This window comes from Polypterus senegalus, chromosome 3 (assembly GCF_016835505.1).
Source record: "Polypterus senegalus isolate Bchr_013 chromosome 3, ASM1683550v1, whole genome shotgun sequence".
NCBI lineage: Eukaryota > Metazoa > Chordata > Cladistia > Polypteriformes > Polypteridae > Polypterus > Polypterus senegalus.
Window position 1 is genome coordinate 63156309 of NC_053156.1, and position 23357 is coordinate 63179665.

The following is a 23357-nucleotide window of genomic DNA, read 5'->3' on the forward strand; positions in this document are numbered from 1 at the left end:
ACAAGCTAACTATTCAAAAGTATAAAAAGGGTGATCGTGGAGGTGAAGTGCAAAAACAGATCAGTAAAATACTGCAGCTTTGAATTGGGTAACTGGACTAATGGGATGCCAAAATTTGTGCAGGTAAAACAAACAACCATTCTTTTACAAATTAAATGTCAGGTTTACTATGCTGACACATTAGTGGGATATAATTTCAGCTTTACTGTCTGCCAAATAAAAAGGAATGAAAAATGACAATATACTGTAGAATTGAATGTTCAAAATATTGCATAAAACAATAAACTGTTAAATTATTATATCCTGATAGTATCATATTGCAGTGTACTTGGCAATCCCACCACCAATACCCAAAAAAGAGTAAAACAGAGTTGTACCTAGCATGATGTACATCATGGGAAACCATAGCAATGCAGTGGACCCAAAGGCTTTGGTCTGAATACTATGCTCAGTCCTGTCTGTTTGGGGTTGGTTCATGGCTTTAACCTGACATTGTCTGACCCACCAATAACCCTGAACTGGGTTAAACATGTTTTATATATTATATTATATTATATTATATCATATAAAATGCTCGACCACCACCACCTATAAGTATTTTCCTTATCACCATTTTAATGTCTCAGTACATATTTTTACTTATTTATTCTATTTATAACTTATTCCGCAATATCATTTTTATGCTTCTCTCTCTCACACACAAAATATTTTCCACCCGTCTTTCTCATTATGTGTAGGTTAGTAAAAAAAAAAAAAAAGAAGACGACATTACAATTTTAAGTCGCTTTTCCTATTACTCAAAGCACTTTACATAGAGAGTGTGGAGCAACTTCAATTGCCATCAATGTGCAGCATCCATGTGGATAATAAGATGGCAGCTATTTTGTGGCAGCATGCTCACCACATATTACCTATAAGGTGGTGAAGAAGGGAGAGAGACAGTTAGGCAACTAGAGACAGGGAATGATGAGGGGACTAGAATGACCAGGCCTTGGTGGCAAGTTAGCCTGGACATTGGGAAACACTCTGTTCTTTATGAAGGATGTCCAGGACCTGTTCTAAAGTGCATGTGGCATGTATTTCAACACTAATGGTCAGTCTTTCTTCTGCCTTCACCCGCTGCACTTGGGTTTCAAACCAGGTGGTTCAGCATGAGGTGGGTGTATGTTCCCAACCTTTCCCTATATCTTCATTTCCATCCATTCATCCATCCATTATCCGACCCATTATATCCTAACTACAGGGTCACGGGGGTCTGCTGGCGCCAATCCCAGCCAACACAGGGCGCAAGGCAGGAAGCAAACCCCAGGCAGGACTGTGAGAGGAAACCGGAGTACCCGGAGGAAACCTGCGCAGACACAGGGAGAACATGCAAACTCCACACAGGGATGACCCGGGAAGCGAACCCAGGTATCCTAACTGCGAGGCAGCAGCGCTACCCACAGCACCACCGTGCCGGCCCGTACCTTAATTTTAAATACTTTGTAATACTCTGAAAATGAAAAAAAGCTGTATCAATCCTCACATTCACATTCTTTTTGTTTCCAAATTTATCCCCCCTTCAGCTTCACTTCTGCTTTTAACAGACTTACTGGGATAATGTTTAATTAAATCCACTTCTTACCTCCTCACTCTCATTCCAACTGCAGACATCAAGTTCTTTATTTTTGTTGAGGTTCAGTCGCAAGGACAAAGGAATCCACACATGCCTCAGCTCCTCTGTGGAGCTATAGAGGTTCAACCCCTCTACCGTGCAGAGATCTTCCCTGTAAATGTGAACACGTTTATTTGTATGTTTTCATCAACAAGCTAGATTAAATAATTCTGGTGTTTTGCCAAAATTCTCACTTTTTGGAAACAACAAATGCCTTTTCTTGAAAGGTAAGATACAAAATTAGTTATTATTTAGCATACAAATCAGTTATTTTGGAAGCATCAGCAGCTATATGAACAGTGAACCCATCCTGCTATGCCCATTTTTCAAATAATGAAGCAGTACATACCATTCTGTAGGGTGAATGTCTTTAGGTTTTGGGATATCCACCTCTTCCTTTTTCAATAATTTTTTGAATGAATACTGGCATGGTAAGAAAAAGAAAACAAGATATAATTAAATAAAATGGCTAACAATAGCACTTGGTAAGGAAGGACTCTTAAATTCTAAATGCATTGATTTTATTGTCAAGTCAAGTCTTAGACATCTAAACCATGAGCCTGATTGTAATATGTGAACCTAGAGATGAGGGGAAGGCTACTATCTGACCAGAATGATCCAGCCTTCTCACTACCTCTTAACAATGCAACCCAGGTCTTTGGAAATTAAATCTCACATCTTTAAAGGAATACGAAATTCTGATTTATTTAAAATAGTTCTGTATTTGATATCTAAAATGATGAATGTGGTCATTTTCTTTTTTAATTTAACTTTGATTTTACTTATTTATTTTTGACTTTTGTATGCAATACAGGTTGAAAATCATAATTCAAAACGTATGGCACTAGAAGTATTTTGGAATATTTACATATTTTGCATATTTTCATCTTCCTAAAACACCCACCTTCAATTTCACCAGTCTGTACATTTTAAACTACCGGAGTTTCAGGGAGAAAGCAAAAGAAACTAAGCAAAAGTCTTGACACTGTGAGAAAGTAAATAGCTAGAAGCTATTATCCTCTCAAGATCTCAGTAGCACAAGGTAACTGAAGCTTAAAGATTAATGTATACATGAAGAGACAGGGAGACCAATTTAGCTACATGGTTCCAAATGTTTGAGAAGTGCTTCTGTCTATTACAATATTTCTGTCATTTTGACTATTGCATGGTCTTTTGACTAAGGTACGACAACAGAAAATGGAGTTTAGATAAGCATTGTGGTCTATTTATATACCGTGTGTTAAAGCATCTACCGTATATTCAGGCATGACATGTTTGTATTTCCAACTGACAGTAATGTTAACTTCCTTTAGTTATTCATTCAGATGTGTGAAAAGTGAAAGCTATGCAGCCTTCTCCGTGCTTTTTCTGGTTTTATTTGGCACATTTACTGATTTGGGTGTTTTGGGTACCGTAATCTGCATTTGTTGTGGTTCTCTCTTATCAACTCTCTTTAACAGCAGTCCTTTTCACTTCCTTTTGATAGGGTGTGACACATCGCTTATGTTTAATGCATATTGTACAATTCATATTTCTGCAAACATAGCTGCCAATTCCTTCAACCTTAGATCAACTCCTTCGCTATTGTTGTAACTGTACAAGAGATGGCATACACAGCAGCTGTAACGTATCCTTTACTTTTACCACTAGTCCAGTGATGTCTTCAAATGCAAATGTATAACCTGAGGTTACAGATAGGTCTGTTCCTTGCAACAGGTTATGTTTATTTTAAACACATGCAATGTGTTCTGGGCACATGTGACAAACATTTATATGTTTATGTACTGTATGTATTATATGTCTCGGTCAGCGAGACTAGGTTAGGAGTGAAAATTTTCCCTTGGGATGTCATGTGTATGTTCAAAAAGTTTCAGATTTTGAAATTTCGGATCAGGGACAATCAACCTGTATGTTTAAGTTCCTTGGAAAGGATAATGCCAATAAAAACTACTGTTATTTGAGGGACATTTTCCTGTCTACTATTGCTTCACTAATTCTGTTCTGTTATGTTTGATTTGTTGTTGGATACTATACCTCTGGAGAACCAGCTCAGACTTGTACCTGTCACAAGTGTCTAAATGTATTGCTGTTTTAAGTTAAAAACTAAAATAATTATATTGACACAAATATTGATACTTCGTTATATGTACTGTATATTTGTGTCTTTTTTGTCTATTGCTGTAATCCTGTAATTTCCTTCAAGATTAATAAGTCAGTTTGTTTATGTCTATCTATATTCAGATCCTTTACTGTGACACTTGAAATATATCTCAGGTCTTCTACACTTTGTCTGGATTCCACCTGTGGTAGATTCAATTGATTGCACATAATTGGAAAAGGCTCAAATCTGTCTATATAAGGTCCCACAGTTGACAATGCGTATCAGAGCAAAGACGATGCCATAAGGTTTAAGGAATTGCCTGCAGATCTTAGAAACAGGATTGTTTTGTGCCACAGACTTGGGGAAGGGTAACAAAAACACATGTAGCACTTAAGGTTCTCAATAGCCCAGTGGCCTTCAAAAAATCTTAAATGGAATAAGTTTGGCACAACCATGACTCTTAGTAAAGCTTGTTGAATGGCCGAACAAGAGCAATTGAGGGAGAAGGGCCTTGGTAAGAGAGTTAGCCAAGAACACAGTGGTCACTCTGGCTTAGCACCAGAGAACTTGAGAAACCTCCAAAAGGCCAACCACCACTCCACCGATTAGCCTTTAGGGCAGAGTGGCCAGATGACTCATGAAAGTCAGCTTGGAGTTTGCAAAAAGACACCTAAAGTACTCTCTCTGCACTGGTTATAGTAGTAAATGACTTGGAGGTTAATGCAGACAAAGGGCTGCATATCTGCTCTTGAGTGCAGCATTTGACACCATTGATCACAGTAATCTTATAAATTGCCTTAGTCAAAGAGTGGGCCTCTCCAGCAACATCTTAAATTGGTTTCAGTCTTACTTAACAGGTAGAAAATTCTTTGTTAGTTGTGGTGATTACACCTTGGAGATCCATGATATTTTATATGGGGTACCACAAGGATCTATTCTGGGTCCACTGCTCTTTTCGATCCATTAGGTCAGATTAATCTCAAAGCATAAGGTGAGCTACCAAAGCTATATAGATGACATACAGCTGTATTCATTGATGACCCAGACGCTCTTGGCTCTTTGATCCTATGTCTTACTTGTATTTCCAAATGGATAAGTGGCAACATTTTCAAACTAAATAAGGAGAAAACAGAAACCTTAGTTATTGGCAAAAATGTATATAGTGAAGATATTAGAAATAAACTTGATCCCTTAGGCTTAAAGGAGGTAAAGCATTTAAGAGTAACTATTGACTCTGACTTAAATTTTAAATCACATATTAATTAGATTTCTAGAACTAATTTTTTTCACTTAAGCAATATAGACTAAAGTTAGACATCTCATCACTTTGCAAGATGCTAAAAAATTACTTCATGCTTTTGTTTTCAGTCGACTAGATTTGAATGCAGCAGGAAGAATATTAACTAGCAAAAGAAAATCTGAGCACATGGCATCAGCTTTAGCATTGTTACATTGGTTACCTGTGTCATTTAGAACTGACTTATACTACTAATGGTTTACAAAGCCTTAAATATTCTCACCCTGTACTATATTTTGGAATGTCTGTCTCCTGACACTCCAAGATATAACCTCAGATCTTCAAATGAAGGTTTGCTTATAAATCTAAGAGCTAACTGGAAAAGAAGTGATAAGGTGGTCTTTTGCTGTTATGTACATAAAATCTGGAATGCTTTATAGAAATTTGCAAGGTAATACTGCAGAATAATTTTTAAAAACTTCTAAAAACCCATTATTTTTAAATGGGTTTTTCGTAGCTACATTTTAGTTTTATCCCTATTACACCACAAGGGGATTTAATTATTTTCCTCTGTGTTCAGCAACTCCCTACGCATCTGTACTTATTCTCTGCGGTCTTTTCCAGTTCTTCTTGGTGGTGATCTGCAGCACCACTACCTGATCAAGGTACCATGATGCCCTGTGGATTGAATGGCAGGTGTCCCAGATGTCCACATGACTATCAACATCAATTACTTCAATGTGAGGCCTGAAAACCATGAGAACTAATTTAGAATACCTATGTTAGGTAGAATGCCCAGTGGGGATGTGTGGTCTTATCGCCTTAAATCTCTTCAGATTTTGTTTCTGTCTCCAGCCTAACATGAGTTCCCCCCCCGTCCATTCAACCTTACTTTTTTCTTTGTTACATACTGTATAATATTGTTGAATAATCTTGCTAGTTTATGTTTTATATTAACTTTCTTTATTTCATTTTGTAAAACACTTTGAGTTACATTGTTTGTATGAAAACATGCTATATAAATAAATGTTGTTGTTGTCTTACCATGACTAACAAGTTTCTTTGGTCTGATGAAACCAATATTGAACTGCTTGGCCTTAAGTTTAAGTGTCAGGTCTAGAGGAAACCAAGCACTGCTCATCACATGTGCAATGCCATTCCAATGGTGAAGCATGGTTTCAGCAGCATCATGATGTGGGGTTGTTTTTTAGCAGTAAGGGTTGGGAAAGTAGTTAGTGTTAAGGAAAAACAAAAATATGGAAGTACAGAAGAATCCTTAAAAGAAAACCTGATCCAGAAGGTCCAGGACCTCAGACTAGACCAAAGGTTCACCTTCCTTTACCTTCCAACAGAATAATGAACCTAAGCACAAAGCAAAGACAACACAGGAGTGGCTTAGGATCAGCTCTATGAATGTTGTTGAGTGGCTCAGTCAGAGATCACCAATGTGTTTGGCCACATAACCCATGGCAATGGACACATATTTTTACTGGACCATGTGAGAGACACATGTATGACCATGGTTGATGCTCATTTGAAATATTTAGAAATGTAGATAATTGATTCCATAGCCACAGTCAAAGCCATTCAAGTGCTGAGAAATCTCGTGAGACATTATGGAATACCTGAAAGCCTTATTAGTAATAACAGATCACCTTAATTTAATCCTAACCTTTAACTGAGGTCTCCTAAGGAATCAAATACTATTTAAGAATACTGGACACTCTTCCACTGACGTAATGGTTGTATACAGTTATATAATAATAAGCATGTTCTGCTATGATGGGGAGTAACCCCTTAAGTGGTTTGACGGTTGGGATAGCCTGCTTCCTACCACTAGTATAGTTTGTCATTAAATAAATGAAATTGCTTCAGAATTATTTTTTAATGTGATAAGAGGAAATACGATGTAGGTGTAATGATCTCTGAATACAACTCACAATATATGAAAAAATAATTGCAGTCTTACAACGGGGGCATCATCTTTAGTGGAAGTGACTGCAGCCAAATTCTTCCTATAGTTCAACATCAGTCTTCATGTCACCACTGTCACACACGTGTGCATGGGAAGCAGCTGAAGGGCTTAGGAAATACTGTTTATACATCTGCCCATGGGGGGGCGGGGTGCACTGACGCTCTTTCTGAGTTCTCTGCAGGTCTTACCCGGGAAATCCCACCAGGAGCCGCCATTTCCAGGAAGGACACATCACTTCCGGTTCCGGCCCCAAGAATGAGGTCACTTCCGGTTCCGGCCCCAAGGATGATGTCACTTCCAGTTCCGGCCCAGAGGACGACATCATTTCCGCCCTCTGTGCTATAAAGCTCACTGCCTTTGCTTAGGCAGGCAGTTCTGTTTTGGACTCTGTTGTGTAAACAACTGTGTAACAATGCCTCAAAGACTTTTGCAGCCGGGAAACCGTAATAAACGGGTGGCTGCCCCAAACCTTTCCACGTCTCTGGTCTCCACTTATTACAGTGGCGTAGTCGGCAGGATGGTGTCCCCGATGAACCGGGACACGAACTATCACGGAACCAGGTGGGTGAGTACGGGGCCGAGTTTGGGGCGGGAGTCGCCAGAGGGTCAGGAAGGGCGGTGCAGGCTCTGCTCCATGAGCATAACTCGGTGGGGACCACCCATCTCGTGGAGAACGTAGAGGGGACCCACAGGCGTGGGCTGGCTTCTGGGGAACACACACGAGTGGCTCAGTATGCTCTCCTTGGCAGGAAAGCCGAGCTGCCCATCGGGACCAAGGTCCCAGTTAGCGATGGGTTGTCCCCAGGCCGGCAGGTGAAGGAAATCATAAACTGGGAGTTTAACCCAAGCAAAGGGCTGTCAGAGCAGGCTATGGCTCTCTGGCAACAGGTGGGTGAGTGGCTACGCCATTCGAGTTAACCCCTTACAAATAGTGCAGCAAGTGGCCTGTTTTCTGCTGCTAAAAGACTACCCCAGGAATTTGCCCAGCCGCCTGGGGAATTCCATTCTATGGACGAGCTGCTGCAGCTCTTGCAAACCCAGAGGCCGGCTGTGAAACCTGGGAGGGCAGAACAGCCGCTCTGTGGACTACCGGGAGCTATGTCCCACTAAAGCAGTCCCTTCCACGCATTCCAGAGCTTGTTCCGAAGTCGCCGGGCCGTCTGGCTTGCGACCTGTCGGGGAACAAGGCGGACCGTAGGGGACAATGGCGGGGTTGTTTGTGTGCCCTTAGCAATCCCTGGCGGATAAACATACGGGGAGCTTCTTATTAATGGACATAAGATAACAGCGCTGTTCGATTCCGGCAGTAGCGTGTCTGTCGTTGCTCGCCGTTTATTCTACCGCAACAGTGGATTAAAAAGAAGACCAGTCTAAAATGTATACGGAGATATCCGCACATACAATACCGCCCGGTGTTACGTATGTCTCGGAGGAACCCTTCGACAGCTTACCGTGGCGGTGCATCCGGATCCTCCGTTTCCCGTAATCCTCGGGCGAGACTGGTCTGATAGTAACGCGTAGTTTAGAAAGCATTCCCCGAAAAACTTATGGCCTCGTTATAGATGACAACGATTCATCTCAAGTTGCTTCCACACCGTGTAATCAGCCGACAGGGAGTGGGGCGGTAGGCCAAGAGAGTGACGAAGACACTCCCGGACCGTCGCGGGCTACTACGTCATCCACTAGCGCCCGGCAGCGAGGAGGAATCTCCGCCCCTTGAGGTCAGACCGACCCCTCTCTGAGTTGCACTTTCAGTTTAGAGCAACACCGCTTCTTTCAAGAGAGAACAGTGGAATGGCGACTCTCTGAAACACATAAAGAATGCAGTGGTTCTCGTTAGCGCCAACGCGCATTTGCCCATGCCACAGGGACCTCACTTTGTCATTGATAATGATTTGTTGTATCGGGTCGCTGAACATGAGGGAAGGTCCGAAGTTGTTGCTAATCCCGCGGACCTACCGCGGCAGGTTTGCGAGTTAGCACACTCCCACCTTCTTGGAGGCCATCTCGGCTCCGATAAAACATTAGAGCGAATTAAGCTCCGTTTTTTCTGGCTGGGGATTAATGAGGAGGTTCGCGCTTTTGCTTTCCTGTCCGGAATGTCAACTGCGGCAAATTCCTAGGAGGACCGTGCTCCTCTGGTTCCCCTTCCCTTATTGGCGTTCCCTTTGATAGGATTGGGGTTGACATAGTAGGACCCTAGAACCCTCAGCCGAGGATATAAATATATACTCGTCCTCGTGGATTATGCTACCCGATTCCCTGAAGCCGTTCCGTTGCTCGGCTACCACAAAAATATTGCACGGGAACTAGTAGGAGTCTTTTAGTAGGCATTCCTAGAAGTCCTGACGGACCAAGGAACGCCTTTTACCTCGGAAACGTTCAAGGAGACTGCCAAGTTACTGAAAATAAAGCATTTAAAGACCTCGGTGTATCATCCTCAAACCGATGGCCTAGTGGAGAGATTTAATCAAACTCTCAAGCAAATGCTACGTAAGGTAGTCAGCAAGGATGGGAGGGATTGGGACCAACTCCTCCCCCTTGTCCTCTTTGCATATCGGGAAGTTCCTCAAGCCTCTACGGGTTCTCTCCATTTGAATTACTGTACGGAAGACAACCCGGGGTTTATTGGATATTTTAAAGAGGGCTGGGAAGGGAGGCACAGCCCTCCACTAATATTTTGGAATATATCGCCCAATTGCGCGATAGATTTGATGCAATAAGACCGATTCTAAAAGTCATATAGAGGAGGCAATCAGCACAGGCCCGCCTTTATGACCGTGGCACGACTCTCCGGGAGTTCCAACCGGGGGATCGCGTCATGGTATTGGTCCCAACTTCTCACTCTAAACTGCTCGCCCATTGGCTAGGCCCCTCTGAAATTAAGGAAAGGAAGGGATTGGTTGACTATTTGGTGAAACAGCCCAATCGCCGACCAGCTGGCGAATATATCATGTAAACCTGCTGAAACCGTGGAAGGAGAGGGTCCCGATCCCTCCTCCGGACAGCCCTGCTCTCTCTTGCTGAAGTAAGTTCCCTTAATTTCGTGAGCAGCTACCCCCAGGCAGAAACAAGAGCTCGAAGCAGCTATCCGCTCTGTCCCAGAGGTGGTAAGTGAAAAACCCGGTCGGACCTCTCTGATTGCGCACGACATATTGACTGACCGGGGGTGATCGTCCGTGGCGACCCTACAGACTCCGGAGGCAAAGAAAGTAGAAGTGGAACTGGAAATCAAGCGAATGCTGGCACTAGGAGTAATCGAGGAAAGTAGTAGTCCCTGGTCCAGTCCCATCGTCTTGATTGCTAAGCCTGGCGGCAGTTGGAGGTTTTGCAATGACTTCCGTCGGCTTAACCAAGTTTCCAGATTGATGCTTATCCCATGCCTCGCGTGGATGACCTCCTCGAGACTGGGACCAGCCAAATTCTTGACTACACTTGACATGACAAAGGGGTACTGGCAGGTTCCTTTAACGGAGTCCGCGAAGGAAAAAACCGCGTTTAGCACTCCTAGCGGACACTGGCAGTATCGTGTCCTTCCATTCGGTTACACGGCCTGCGACTTTTCAGCGTCTGGTGGACAAAGTGCTCCGGCCCCATAACTCGTTCTGTGCTGCCTATCTGGATGGCGTCGTCATCTATTCCAGCACCTGGAAGGAACACATACAGCAGGTCACAGCAGTATTACGGACACTGGGAGAGGCGGGCTCGAATCAACCCCAAGAAATGTTTCTTTGGATTGAGGGAAGCCAAATATTTGGGCTACCTAGTGGGCCGGGGTACTGTGAGGCCACAGTGTTCCAAGTTGCAAGCCATAATGGCCTGGCCCGTCCAAAACCAAGCGGCAAGTCCAATCCTTTCTCGGTTTGGCGGGTACTACCGCCGGTTTGTGCCTCGCTTCTCGAGAGCGCGCCCTGACCGATTTGACAAAGAAAAGAGCTCCTAATACGGTGGTATGGTCTGATAAAGCGGGGCTGCATTCAGTGACTTAAAAGGGCTCTGACTTCAGCACCTATCTTGATCTCCCCTAACTTCTCTCTCCCTTTTATCCTCCAGACGGACGCTTCGGACACAGGCTTGGGTGCCGTGTTGAGCCAAAGCGTCGGCGGTGTTGAACACCCGTTATGTACCTGAGCGGAAACTGTTGGACAGGGAGACCAGGTACGGCGGTGGAGAAAGAGGCTCTGGCGATCAAATGGGCGGTAACTCAGCTGCGGTACTACCTCTTGGGTCGCGTGTTCACTCTGGTGACGGATCATGCACCACTGAAGTGGATGGCCCTTCACAGGGAGTCGAATCCACGGGTCACGAGGTGGTTTCTTGACCTGCAGCAGTACAAGTATACGCTCGTTCATCGACAGGGGTCTCTTCATGCCAACGCCGATGCCCTCTCCGGGCCCACGACCTCGGTGCAGGTCGCCCGACCCGGCGGGTCTGGGCTGAGGGGGGAGTCTTGTCACACTGCGTGTGCATGGGAAGCAGCTGAAGGGCTTAGGAAATACTGTTTATACATCTGCCCAGGGGCGGGTGCACTGGCGCTCTTTCTGAGTTCTCTGCAGGTCTTACCGGAAATCCCACCAGGAGCCGCCATTTCCAGGAAGGACACATCACTTCCGGTTCCGGCCCCCAAGAATGAGGTCACTTCCGGTTCCGGCCCCAAGGATGATGTCACTTCCAGTTCCGGCCCAGAGGACGACATCATTTCCGCCCTCTGTGCTATAAAGCTCACTGCCTTTGCTTAGGCAGGCAGTTCTGTTTTGGACTCTGTTGTGTAAACAACTGTGTAACAATGCCTCAAAGACTTTTGCAGCCGGGAAACCGTAATAAACGGGTGGCTGCCCCAAACCTTTCCACGTCTCTGGTCTCCACTTATTACACCACAGAGGAATTTTAGTCCACCCTTCTTTGCCCAGTTGCTTCAGTTCAGACACATTCATTAGGTTTTTGTGTATGAATTGTCTGTTTCAGATTATGCCACATCATATCTGTTGAGTTTAGAAATTAACTTTTGACTAGGCCAGTCCAAAATGTTAATTTCACATATTTTCAGCTATTTACATGTGAACTTGCTTCTGTTTTGTGTATAATGTACTTCAGCTGAAGCTAATGGATGGATGACCTGACATTACTATTAAGAGTTTTCCAAGCTGTCCATATTTGTAAGCAGCAAAGTACACCCACACAATCACACTGCCACTGCCATATTAGATAACAGGTATAGTATTCTTACTATGGAATGTGCAAATATATTATGTCAATCATAATGGGACCTATAATAGAACAGTTTATGAAAAGGTTTGATGATTTTCAAGGCATTGTCTGGTAAATCAGAGACAAAGATTTATTTTTTTCTTCATTACCAATGGTTTCTGCCTTACTACCATCCAATAAAGCAAAATATTCTACAGGGTCTCTTTCATTGTGAAGTTAAGAACACTAGCTTTTGTTGAAGCAAGAGAAACATACATCTCTCTGGACATTTTTAGGATCCTTTGAGAGTTTCTGAATGATTTTACACTGCACTCTTAGGGTAATTTTGGCAAGCTAATCACTACTGTGAAGATTCATTACTATTGTTGGTGTTTTCGATTTGGAGATTATGGCTTTGAAATAACTCTGAAGCTCTTTCCATAGTAACAGATCCCTTCAGCAGTTGTCTTTGACTGTGACAGTAAATGCTTGGTGAATCGTTGTGATCGCAACTTGACTCTGATGTTAAGGACCAAAATAAGTAAGATTTACATTGAGTAAGCAGGATTGTAATCAAGCCTGGCTATACTCCGTCATCTAAATCTAATTATTTCCTTAACTTTAGTTAATTAACTGGGGGGCAATTTTGTTTTACAGTTGGTGCTCATTGGTATTGAATTCATTAAATAAACAACTTAAAAATGGTCTGTGTCCTTTATCTATTATGAGAATTTGGATGAATGACTGAAAACATTCAGTTTCATAAATTTGCAATAATAGAAGAAACCAAGAGAGGCAAAGTACTTTTTGATGTACTGACTTTAAAACAGAAATAACAAAAAAAAAAACAAATACTGGGATACTAAAGATAATTCTCAGACAAATATCCTAGTTAATTCATCTCATGCATTTCTTTAAAAATATTTCAAGGATTTTGATGAAAAAACATTAACTGAACAAGCACGTCATGTGTTTAAAAATGCCCTCCAAAAGAATTTACATTGTTAAATTTCTCTAAGTTCAAGATAAAAAAATATGTCGTAGCAGGCAGGGAAAAAAAGCACACAGTAGTATGAAACCATTTGGATGATTATCTTTCCTGTTTAACAATAAAAAAAAACTTAAATTGTCATATTCACTCATGTTGCTAAACTCATCTTCAAGGCAATATTCTATTTTTTTTTCAGTGCACCACAATTACACACAAATTACTTTTATAATAATGTGATACTCTCTTTAAAACCTTGCAATATGGTGCACTGGTAGTTGTTGACCAAGCTCCACTAGTCTTATAAGTCAGAGTATCACGCATTTCCACTTCAACTCACATTTGGAGATTTATTACTGTTACCGATTATCTTCATACAAAGTGATATATTTGTTAAAAACTAACTAACCGTATCTGGACATTTACTAGAACTGTCCGGAAAACATTTAATGAAAAGTTAAGGAGAGAAACAACTTACTATGCTTCACAAAAAAAATTCAAAAGGACACCAGTATTAATCTTCAAAATTAATGATAATTATGCATAATCAGCTATACAAAAATAGTTCAATGCGCAACCTGCAACAGAAATGAAGTGATTACTATTTAAATCAAGTCATTCTTATTATGGACAGAGGGGAAAAAAAATTAAGAACATGATAGCCCATTAAATATATAAGAAACAGGTTTAGAGTGCTATTACAGAAACCAACAATACTGGTAGACGCAAAATTATTAACCAGAGAGAAATAAGCAACATTTAAAAGAATATTTTACAATTCAACAAGTTATTTACAAAACCAAAATAAACAATAGAATGTAATTACATTTATTAGTAGTGCACAAAATCATTGATGGAATCAAATGGGCTAACTTATTCACAATATTAAGACATTTTGGGTTTGGATCCAACATATCTGCATAGAGTAAGCTATACAAGGTCTGACAATTAAGTACGCAAACACATCCTAGAAAAAGTGCTACATACCTCACTGCCAAATATCATTACAGTCACCTTCGAAGTACTCCCCTTGGGAAGCTATGCACCGATGCCAGTGCCTAGTCCACCCTTCAAAGCAATTTTGGAAATCTTTTTCTGGAATGGCCATCATAGCTGTTGTCATATTACGTTTGATGTCCTGAATGTCATCAAAATGTCTTCCTTTCAATATTTACTTTATCTTCAGATAAAGAAAAAAGTCACTGGGGGCCAGATCAGGTGAGTAGGGATGGTGTTCCAATACAGTTATTTGTTTACTGGCTAAACACTCCCTCACAGACAGTGCCATTGAGCTGGTGTTTGTTGATTGCTCTAATGCAAGCTCTGACATTCTTGCGTTGGGACACAAGAACACACAATAACACTAATGAACGCCACGCAGCAAGACACCGCCACACGTTGACATGAACACAGCTGTCAGACACTGGCATACCAATGTTAAGACACCTTACTGAGCTGTTTGTACAGTGCTGCCAAAGTACACACACGGTGGCAACTTCGTGAACTTAATTGTCAGACCTCGTATATTATGATTTAAATCAATAGCTATTGCAATCAAATCTCTTACCATGCACTTGTTTAAACATTTAGAAATTTGGGAAATTGGAAAGGGATAAACTTAGAAAAAAATTTCTAAGCGGATGACTTGATACTCTACAGTACATTACTGATTTGTACTCATCAGTTCCATATTGACTAATTTAATGGATGCATTTTACAAAATTTAAATGTCACAAGAATAACACCATATTTTTTTATGAACAGTCTTACATATTTGCTTATCTTAAGGTGATATCTTTCAACTGCCTAGAAATCATAATTAAGTGATGGTTTAAACACTTTCTCAATTATTTTATTTTATGCAACCTGATTGATTGTCTTAAACAACACCTTACCAACTTGACATGACTTCATGTCATTTTAGCTGGAAGAATTCATATTTTTTCCAGTGCATTCCAACATATACAGTAATATATAAAAATCCTTCTTTAAAAACATTGGATGAAATTGCAGCTTAATTTATTTTCTGACTTTCAATTTAATACTTGGTAGTAAATATATATACTGTACTATGATACTATGGAAGGTATTGGACAGAAATAAACCTGTACCCATATGAGATAATTGGTGCCATAGAGAGAAAACATTGCAAATAATACTCCATGTAAGCTCAGCTCTGTGCACCAGTTTCCATTATGTCTGCCAACTATGAAGAAGTTTGGTGATTCAATATTACCAGTACAGAAGACACTAGAGCCTAAGATGTTACTCTGAACAGGCCCGCACCTAGAAAATTCTGGGCCCCAGGCAGCTGACAGGGTTCGGAACCCTTTCGTGTTTCAAATATGTGCGTATATAAAAAAAAAAAAAAAAACTCAAAAAAGGGTGGGCCCCTATCTAGCTCGGGTCCCTGACAAGTGTCATTGTTGTCACCCCCCTAGGTGCGGGTCTGCTCTGAACTGCGCCCTTCTAAGGTAATCATATTTCCACCATTACTAACATAAATAATATTTGTTATTTAGAATATTCTGGGCATTGGGAAGCTTCAAAAGGTCTGTGCAAAGATAATATATTTACACCATCTGAACAACTGTGCCTCCAATATAAACTTTTATCAAAATATTTCTACATACAACTAGAAGGTTTAGCAAAAGAAACTTGGACAGTTTTCCTTATTGTTTCTTACTATCTACGGCTGCAAGGAAGAAGTAGAATAACCAGCTAGTATAGTGGTGTATTCAAAAGAGTACACCACTACATAAACTGAGACAGTGCTGGGAACAGGACTTAGTCTTAGGTTGAAGTGCATCTTAGACAACAACCTGCTTGTGGGAAAATGCCTTACTGGGTCACATGTTTTGGGAATGGTCTCTTCTTAGACCTAACAGGAATAAAACCTTTACTTATTTAATAGATGGTGTTCGGTTCAAAATAATCCCTAATTGTATATTTGCAGTATCACCCAATGAAATTACAAAAAAAAAAAATCCACAATGAGAACTTGCCCTACACTGCTAACACTTTGTCTTATCTTCCTCATCCAGACAAAATAGAAAAGGATGTCCTATTTTACTTACAATTTGTAAAAAAATAAAGACACTTTACAAGGCACATTTCAAACAAATACAAGATATCAGGTACATTTCCATGAAATGATCATGACAGCACCTTGATAATTGACAGTAAATATATGTAAGGGCGCTATGACATTTTGCATGCTTTACCTGGCAATTTTCTTGCTTTTGTTCAAACATATGCCAACCAACCTGGGAAATTGTCTAAAATTATTTTAGGTATCAGATCCTAGGGAATTTTGACTCAGCTTTGTTCATGCATGCCCTCAACCAAATAATTTAAAAGTAAATTCTTCATATAGCCTGCATTTATTTAAGAAGCTGTAGACTTGAAGCATCTCAGCAGATTTACCATTCATTAGAAATAAACTAGCCCAGCTCAAATAAATAGTGAAAGAAAAACAGTTATTACCTCAGCTTGAACTCTCCAAAACTCTGCTTCTTTTGCACTATTCACCTCACAATTGATTGCCAAAACATCAGGCAGACAGCGGATGTTCCGTGTTTGGACCTTAAGAGTAGAGAGAAGATAGCAGAAAACATTTTAGAAAAAGAGTCTTCAGAAACCTCCCACCAAAAAAAAAAACAAACAAAAAAAAAAAAACTTGTGCCCTGGAGCAGGCAGAACAGATATCTTAAGAGTTATTCAATAACCATATGGATTCCAAAAATGTAGTCTACATCTATACTACCAAGTTTTCATTTAAAAATCCAATTTTTAAATCAAAACAATCTATCTATACTAGTGTTTTTACATTGTTTATGAAGGATTATGAAGCAATAAAACTACTAAAAATGTATATGATGTAGTTGTTCTCCTACTTTCAGCATGCGTGCACTAGCAAAAAAAAAAAGAACTGGTGTCAGTGCCTCCAGCCACAGTATTTATCACAAAAGTGTAGTGACCAGTAAATTCTGCACATGTATTTTAGAATAATAATTTTAGGGTAACACAGCTTTCATCTTAAAGAAATAGCATAAAGGGTTAAAAAAATGTCAAAAACCTTTGTAGGAATATCAGGAGACTACATAAAGGTCAAGTGAACAACAAAATGTACTGAAAGATGACTAAGAAATCAGCAGATGTCCTGTAAAACAACCAGATTGGACAGTTGTTATATGCACAGACATTTTAAGGATGGTGGCTCAACTCAAAAGTATAAGATGAACCAGAACATAATAGATTTTAATTTTATATAAATCATTTGGGTGTAAACCAATGAACCAACCAGAGTAAATGTATGCATTGATTCACACTGTACGGAAATTCAATAGTTTATAAAATTAACCTCTATTCTTTATTTCTCTAATCATTCTGACCATGCTGTAACAGACTGCTTCTGAAGAACGCTCCCTCTAAAGCATTTTGTTGAGAAGTAATTAAAAGACACCATGAACAGCTTTTCTCTGGCCCGATATCTGATTGGTCCTGTTAGAGGATGTTTCTTTCATAAGATGTTACATTTCTACTACAATATACAACATTCAAACTTTACAAAATGCAATATAGATACATCCAAGAAATCAATTCTCTAAACGCCATGGAAAGTAACTCTTCAGTGTCTGGTATTTTTGAATATGGTTTGTAAAGGGAGATTATTTGGAAAATAAGGTGTAATTAGTAGGATGTATGTATTGAGCAAAAGCAACATAGAGGATGATCCTGTGATTTTAATAGTCCATGTTTTGACTTGTACACATTACAATGCCAAACCAGCATGTTTAAAAGTATAGGCCCTGTTTTGAAGTATTAAAATCGCACAGGAAGGATGGATGAAAGCTGAGAGTGGAGAATGATGTCTGCGTTTTTAAATGAAAACATAGTAGTGTGAATGTTGTTGTAAAATTTCTTAGAGTAAACCACTCCACTTCGTCCCACTGAGGCCAAACAAAATTAAATGGATTACTTTGAACCAAAGAATGAATGGTCATGGGTACTATGACTAAACAAGTGAATATCCAATCCCCTGTGCTGTCTGGCGGTTACTCACAACTTTGTAGGTGGACAAAACTCACTGTTGGCTGATATTTCTCACAGTTCTCACACCAAGCTTGTGTGTTTTGCTCAAGGCAAATGCTTTTCTTCAGGATATCAGCAAAGCTGCTTTCCTTTATGGTTTTTTCTGAAATGTAAATATGTAACTTATCAGTGGCTAAATATCTTGGTATCACCTAAGACTGCTAACAAATCATCTACAGTTGAAGCAGATTATAGTGCACTCATGAAGTAGGAGAGTATAGTCATCATACTAACCAGTGCTGCTAAGATCTGGGTAGTGCATAGTGAAGAGCAGAGTAAGTGTAGACCTTACTGTTTCCTTCCCACAGCGACATGTACTGCTGTTCTCAACCTCACAGCCAAAAAGTCGGCCTATCACCGACTCCCCAGGAGAGCCAAACACACTGTGAAATACAAAATTAAAATTTACCAATCTTATACAGCTTACTTCTAGATAGATAGATAGATAGATAATATAATGCATTTACAAACTAAGGGAAACGTGCAGCAAAACAGAGAGGAATTTGTAAACTCTAAATGGAATTTCAGTTCCCACCAGGTGCCTCATCCTTCAATTATAACTGATGGTAGAAGACATAGCAATGCTATTTTATGAAAGACTTTCATCTTTATAATAGCTCAGTGGTATAAAATGCTATTTTTTGTCAGCTCTGCAAAAATACCCCTCAAGAAGAACACTCAGGGAACCATATAAGGTCTTTAAGTGAAATAAGAGGTCTTTAAGATAATGACTTGCCTGTTTCCAATACCCCGGTAAGCTTGTGGGCCCTCTTGTTCTTGTGTCTCTTGGTGCAACTGAGTGAGAATGAAGCGATTCCAGCTTTGGATTAGGCGGCCAAGATTAACCTTTCCAGTCTGTTCATCAGAATCAGCTAGGATGAGACCTAGGGCCGAAGCCTCTGGGATGGTGCGGAATGCTCGCAAGAAGTTGCTGGCCTGCAAAGTAATTAAGGTAACAAACAACACACAATAACAAATCAAGGTTTAAAAAAAAAAAAAAATTAATCTACACTCCCGCCAATATCTCATCAACAAGTTCCCATTTGTCTACAATGTACATTTTACAAGAATACAGGTGGTACTTACTTCAGAATATCATTAATGAATAATTTCCAAGTTACAGAAAAAAAATCTGGAGCACTCCTGGCATAGAGAATTACATTTTATAAAGTTTTAGATAAGAGATTTTCCCTTTGGGTTCTGAGGAATAGATTAGGAGGTTCCCTAAGCAGATCTTCATGTGAGCAATAGTAGTATTGGATATCACAATATTTCTCACTACATTATCCTGTGAAGTGTTATTGGTGGCAGGGGAAAGCGGAGTTAGACAGCACAGGATGGTGGTCTGTAGGATGATGTTGGAGATCAAGAAGTAGAGTAGAGTGAGGGTAGAGCCAAAGATCAAATGGTGGAAACTGAAAAAGAAAGACTGCAAGGTTGAGTTTAGAAAGGAGGTAAGACAGGCACTGGGTGACAATGAACAGATACCAGACAGCTGGGCAACTACAGCAGAAGTAGCAAGGGTGACAGCAAGAAGGGAGCTTGGCATGACATTAGGATAGAGGAAGGGTAAGTACAGGAGAGTATACAGAGGAAGAGGATGGTGAAGAAGAAGTGGGATAGTCAGAGAGATGCAGAAAGTAGTCTAGAATACATTGAAAAAAAGGCTAAATAAAAGGTGTATGGTGAGTTGTATGAGACGTTGGACACTAAGGAGGTAGAAAAGGGGGACCAAGCTGGAAAAGATGTGCAGCAGGTTAGGGTCATAAAGGATAAAGATGGAAACATACTCACAAGTGAGGAGGGTGTGTTGAGAAGATGGAAAGAGTAGCTGATAAACAAAGAGAGAGAGAGAGAGAGAAGGTTGGATGATGTGGAGACAGTGAATCAGGAAGTGAAACAGATTAGCAAGGAGAAAGTAAGGACAGCCACAGCATGAAGTTATTGGAAAGAGTAGTGGAAGCTAGGTTAAGATTAGTAAGCAGCAGTATGGTTTCATGCCAAGAAAGAGCACAACAGATGAAATGCTTGCTCTGAGGGTGTTGATGGTGAAGTATAAAGAAGGCCAGAAGGAGTTGCATTGTGTCTTTGAAGACCTATAGAAAGTATATGACAGGGTGCCTCGAGGGGAGTTGTGGTATTGTATGAGGAAGTCGGGAGTGGCAGAGGAGTATGTAAGTGTGATACAGGATATGTACAAGGGAAGTGCGACAGTGGTGAGCTCTGCGGTAGGAGTGACGGATCCATTCAATGTGGAGGTGGGATTATGTCGGGGAACGGCTCAGAGCCCTTGCTTATTTGCAATGGTGATGGACAGGTTGACAGACGTGATTAGACAGGAGTCCCCTTAAACTATGATGTTTGCTGATGACAATGTGATCTGTAGCGAGTAGGGAGCAGGTTAAGGGGACCCTGGAGAGGTGGAGATATGCTCTAGAAAGGAGAGGAATTAAGGTCAGTAGGAACAAGAATACGCATGTAGGAATGAGAGGAAGATCAGTGGAATGGTGAGGATGCAGGGATTAGAGTTGGCGAAGGTGGATGAGTTTAAATACTTGGGATCAACAGTACAGGGTAATGGGGATTGTGGAAAAGAGGTGAAAAAGAGAGTGCAGGCAGGGTGGAATGGGTGGAGAAGAGTGTCAGGCGTAATTTGTTATTAGCAACAGTGAAAGGGAAAATCTACAGGATGGTAGTGAGACCAGCTTTGTTATATGGGTTGGAGAAGGTGGCAATGACTAGAGTTAACGGGGATGGACAGGATTAGAAATGAGCACATTAGAGGGCTGGTTCAGGTTGGATGGTTGGGAGACAAAGTCAGAGAGGCAAGATTGCATTGGTTTGGACATGTGCAGAGGAGAGATGTTGGGTATATTGGGAAAAGGATGTTAAAGATAGAGCTGCCAGGTAAGAGGAAAAGAGGAAGGCCTAAGAAAAGATTTATGGATATAGTGAGAGAGGACAAGGTGATTAGTGTGACAGACCAAGATGCAGAAGACAGGAAGATATAGAAAAAGATGATCTGCTGTGGCAACCCCTAACAGGAGCAGCTGAAAGAAGAAGATCCTGTGAGGTGTTATTCTGAATTTTGTGTTAAAAGATTAGGAATAATTTTAGATCTAGGCCTGTGTGAAAGAGACATGCATGTTTTAAATCAAAATATTCTGAATGGAGACAATTCACACAATATATGACCTACAGATGTAGGCGATTACTAACACAGATACTGTAGATACTGTACATATAAATGTGTATTTTTTTGGCTGAATTATGGGACACTCTGCACACTATAGATGGCTTCAACTTCAACTTTTTTATCTGAAATTTTTATTGAAAAATCCCTTCAGCATTGTTTTCAAAGGTCATCTAGGGGTGAATTCCTGGAAATATACTGATAAGAATCTAGAAATATTGCCTGTGTCATAATCAAAACTGGCCAATTACGCTTCAGGGAAATATACTGATAGAAGATGAGGGAAAGTGGGCAAGTTGCTTTTGACAAAGTTTCTAGCTTGTATACAGAAAAAGGTGAGGTTTGCGAAACAATCATATTTAATATGCAGTAGTTTAATCAGCGCATTCACAGTATCTATACAGAAATTTCTAAAGGTCCATAAAAAGAGTGAATTCTAAATATTAAATACTGTATGGGTAAAAGGAGGATGGAAAATAGAATTACAATGTGCGTGGCAAACACATAAGAACATCTCACCCTTAAAGTATGTCCCACAATCATACCATGTCTTAAACAAATCATTGACTACTTAATTGCTAATAGATTAACAACAATTAGCAGTGCAGGCTTGTGTGATTCAACTTGGTACTTTCCAACATGGGACAACAGTTTAAGCGCTGCAGGTGGGAGCCACTTATTGAGCAACAACATATGGGATTATACCTCTTTTTTTTTTTTTAAGTTGAAGTTGTAATACAGGTAACGGAAATTTTTTATTTTGTTACACCTCATTATTTCAGGCATTGTGTATCATGTCAGCAGCCAAAAGTGTGTGTAAAACTGCAGGTTATCTCGCATAACTAAAATGAGCATTGCCAAGATTGAAAGGGCCCTTTAAGAATGGTATGAGACTTCTTATACTAACAAGAGAAAAATCAGAAATAATGCCAGTTAATTACCACTGTCTTTAATAAGAAAATAGGCCAGTGCTTGTTACATTGATGGATGCTTAACAGTTCTTGCATAAAACCTGTAAATCAGGGATCTCACGTTAAAGACATGAGAAGTGAGATAGAAAAATCTGTCCCAAAATGCACTGTGAATAATTATGTTTAAGGAGAAGACATTTTCCTAATAATGACATAAGCTACCAATCAAAAATATGAATACATTTATTTGAAGTTTTAATTTTAGCTTTTGAAAATACACACAAAAGAAACCGAGAAATACTAAAGGAGACGAAACTAAAATGGATGGAAAAATATTTTTTAGCCACACGTTTTTTGAGCCCCAGCTGTTCATGTAAATGTTATATTTTGAAAAAGAAAAAAAAACACCAAACTGATTACTTCCCCAATATTTAATTTCACAGGAATCTGCATTACTTGGATAATGCATGCTTAAACAAAAACAGAATATGTGAATTTGTCAACAAACATTAGCAGAAACCTTCTACATAGGTCCAGTAACAAGACAGAAACGTTTAAAGTAAAGTGGATATAATTAACAAAAGTGACTGTTACCTGGCAGGGGTCTCCTCTTGACAGGTCCAACATGTGGAACAGAAAGCCAAGCTCACAAGCCAGACAGAATTCCTTCTGGCACAGATGGGACTGAACAAGGCATCGAATTGGCTCTAAAAAGTATAGCACCTAGAAAGTAGTTACAGGGGAGACATTACTTTTCCAATAAAAAAGCTCCTTTGTGGTAGAGCACAACAGCTGTTCAGTAAATACAATACTTTACATACACTTTACATATCAAGTCAGGCTGACATATACTGGCTGCCGCTCTGATTCACCCCATTTATACATTTATTCATGTAGGGTTTTATTCCATCTTAAATCATAATTTGCTGACAATCATGAATTAATCCAGTATGTTTATTTACTAAAACATTTCTGCTGTTAACTGTTGGACTGCAGTTACAACCATTTTATTCCAAG

General features: G+C 40.1%; 1 protein-coding gene across 5 annotated transcripts in view; it reads right to left on the minus strand.

Annotated features, from left to right (window-relative positions):
* Positions 1 to 23357, minus strand: part of pan2 (poly(A) specific ribonuclease subunit PAN2) — a 51123-nt gene that overhangs the window by 9171 nt on the left and 18595 nt on the right. For all 5 annotated transcript variants that reach the window (XM_039747341.1, XM_039747343.1, XM_039747344.1 and 2 more), the window contains 7 exons: positions 22935 to 23063; positions 18973 to 19172; positions 18471 to 18619; positions 18233 to 18339; positions 16629 to 16727; positions 2004 to 2077; positions 1625 to 1766 (listed from right to left, as the gene is read on the minus strand). In XM_039747341.1, the coding sequence (XP_039603275.1) occupies positions 1625 to 1766; positions 2004 to 2077; positions 16629 to 16727; positions 18233 to 18339; positions 18471 to 18619; positions 18973 to 19172; positions 22935 to 23063 (900 nt within the window). The remainder of the gene's footprint in view (positions 1 to 1624; positions 1767 to 2003; positions 2078 to 16628; positions 16728 to 18232; positions 18340 to 18470; positions 18620 to 18972; positions 19173 to 22934; positions 23064 to 23357) is intronic.